The 2,780-nt window shown below is 37.5% G+C and overlaps 1 protein-coding gene across 2 annotated transcripts in view; it reads right to left on the bottom strand.

Moving 5' to 3' along the window:
- Nucleotides 1-571: 571 nt before the first annotated feature.
- The window catches only part of afg1lb (AFG1 like ATPase b), a 40,816-nt gene continuing 38,607 nt past the window's right edge, over nt 572-2,780 (bottom strand). For both annotated transcript variants that reach the window (XM_014010009.1, XM_014010010.1), the window contains exons 11-13: nt 2,047-2,187; nt 947-1,054; nt 572-812 (exon numbers count right to left, since the gene is read on the bottom strand). In XM_014010009.1, coding sequence (XP_013865463.1) covers nt 666-812; nt 947-1,054; nt 2,047-2,187 — 396 coding nt within the window. In that variant the 3' untranslated portion in view covers nt 572-665. The remainder of the gene's footprint in view (nt 813-946; nt 1,055-2,046; nt 2,188-2,780) is intronic.

Below are 2,780 nucleotides of genomic sequence, written 5' to 3'. Positions count from 1 at the left end.
GTAGCAACGCTGCTAAAAGCTAAAAGGAGCAGAATGATAGTTAAAAGCTAAAAAAATGGTAGCTAAAACTAACAATAACTGATTAATGTAGCAAAACARTAAAAGGTAAAAATAACATTGATARCCAAAATGTAAAACTAGCAAAGATAAAGCAGTATAATAAGAAAAGAAAAAGTAAGTATCCTGAAGCAGATYTGAAAAAGAACAAAGGTTTTAGATGGATTTAATAAGAGCTCAATTTGTTTCATGGAAAATTTTATTTTCAGTAAATTTAAATATTTGGAAAAGTATAAAAGTGACRGAAATATTCCTGAATGTCTTAGCTGTGTAGGATTTTTTGGTGCTGTTTGCTTGTTCTCCTCATGCATGGTCGTCCTCTACAGAAGAACCCTTTTGTGGTTTGATTTGAAACCACTTTTTCCATAATATTAGCTCATTTCCACTTTCAGCCACTAGAGGGCACTAAACACCTGCAGCCGGAGGCMGTTGTGCGGTGAGCCTGCTTCCCCATTTGGTTAACACACATAAGAAATAACTTTTTCCCCGCAAGGGGGAGAGAGCACACCTCACAGAAAACTTCCAAGCTCATATAATCATGGTATCAGAAGAACTGTAGAATACAGTGGCAGTCAGATTCTGTTTAATGCAGGTTAAAGTGTTGTAWACTACATGTCCATGTGTCTCCTGCTGGAGCTGCGATCTCCCTTCACCCAGTAGGACTCAGACTGCATCTCCCTCAGCCTGGAGACGGTCCTCTGGAAGGCAAAGATCTCCTCCTCCACTGTGAACAAAGCGAGTCTCTCCGCTGCCTCCTGACGAAGAACAAACAAACTGTTTGGCAACTCAAGCGCTCCACTCCAATCAGTTCACTTGCATTTTGCAGCTGTAAAAGAAAGTTATCTCAAAAAGTAGCGCATCACGGTTAATAACCAAGGTGAGATCTTACCCCGTCGAGGCCCAGGTCATCCAGCAGCTGTCGATCTCTCTCGTCCTCTCCTCCGGTGTGCACGAAGAGTCGGTCTAACGGAGCCTCCGCCTGCAGCACGACTCTCACCTGGGAAAAAGGGGGAAAAAAATACAGATTAGATGTAGGAATGTTCTAAATATCACCAGGTTATGTTTTCTGTAAACAATATACATATATAAAATTTACTACCTGTCGAACAATACAAGTTCTACATTTCTGGCCAATCAGAGATGTTTTATTGCATCCCTTGTACTTTTTTTTGGGTACCACTTTACAATAARGCTCCCCTTATAGATGGCTTGTAAATAGTTTATAGATGGGTTATTAATTCATCTGCAACCACTTTATAAATTATTAATAAGTGTTTATTATGCATTAATTAAGAATAAGAAAGAGACAAAACTGTCTGGTTTCTTGCTAAATAGTGAGCCAAATCTGTTCATATACATATCATAAAGTGTTATATTAAATATTTCACACCAAGTTAACTTGTGAGCACAATAATGTATTGGAAACACATATTTACACTAGGTACACTATTTATCAATGACTAATAAATGTGTATAAATGTCATAATGGAGCCTTATAAATAGTGTACAGTCTTCCACTTTACAATAAGGCTCCCTTTGATAGTTGTGGATATGTATAATACAGTGCAATATTATATGTAAAATATGTGTTTCCAACACATTATTGTGTTTACAAGGTAGTAACCTAGTCTGAAATGTYTATTATAGCACTTTATAAACAGATTTGGCTCACTATTTGACCAAAAACCGGACAGTTTTGTCTTTCTCGTCCTTAATTCACACATAATAAACACTCAATACTGATGTATAAAGTGTTTCTAAATGAATTAATAACCTATCTATAAAATATTTATAAGCCATCTATAAGGGGAGCCTTATTGTAAGGTGGTACCCTTTTTTTGTATTATTGAGTGAGAAACTCCTTTAAGATGGAGCAATTTATTGTCTTCCTTATGTGGAGAAATTCTGTAGCCAGATTTTAAAAAGTCCTCAAGGAGCTTCAAAACCAACACAAAATAAAAATGTAGTGTTTGTTTATCAGCTGGGTACCTTGTTGTCGTAGAAGATGTCGATGAGGGTGATGAAGCGTCTGGCCTGGTCCTTTAGGCTCAGCGTCAGCAAGGGAACGTGGCGGATGAATACAGTGTCGAAGGCCCGAGCCAACTCCAGGTAATCACCGGCTCCCAGAGGCTGGACAACACGCGAGACGACCAACGTTAAAATCCTAATGTTTTAGACTAAGATCACCTTTTGAYGAGAAAGCTTTGGTCAAACCTTGTAAATAACACTACGCACAATCTTCTGCATAATCATGTGCAGTGGCGCCTGCAGAAAACTTTTTCAGGGGGGGCCACTGAAAAACCAAGAGTGGCACACCAAAACTAATATCTATAACAGACATTTTATGATGTGTTTGTAAAGATGACAAATTGAAAACTATGGCAATATAAAACTATGGATTTGCCAACAGATGTTTGATTTGTAATTTCACAGATAATATCACTGATTTTATGACATTCAGAGACAAAAAAGAGTAAGTATTTGTAATGTTGGGGGGAACCACTGGCGGGGGGTCAGGGGGTCCTCCCCCAGAAAAGTTTTAAAGAAGTAAATGCCATTTCCTGCATTCTGGTGTATTTTAACAGGTTGTTAAACAGATTTTTACCTACATAGGAAAACACTTAATGTGAGTATTCTATAGGTAAAATGAAATAAATTTATTTGTTAAGCAAGAGAAACAACACTGGATGAACAAATGTTTTTATGGTAAATGTGGGGGTTTT

Source organism: Austrofundulus limnaeus, unplaced genomic scaffold (assembly GCF_001266775.1).
Source record: "Austrofundulus limnaeus strain Quisiro unplaced genomic scaffold, Austrofundulus_limnaeus-1.0 Scaffold64, whole genome shotgun sequence".
Classification (NCBI taxonomy): domain Eukaryota; kingdom Metazoa; phylum Chordata; class Actinopteri; order Cyprinodontiformes; family Rivulidae; genus Austrofundulus; species Austrofundulus limnaeus.
The sequence above is the reverse complement of the archived record's forward strand: the minus strand, read 5'-3'. Positions and strand labels throughout refer to the sequence as shown.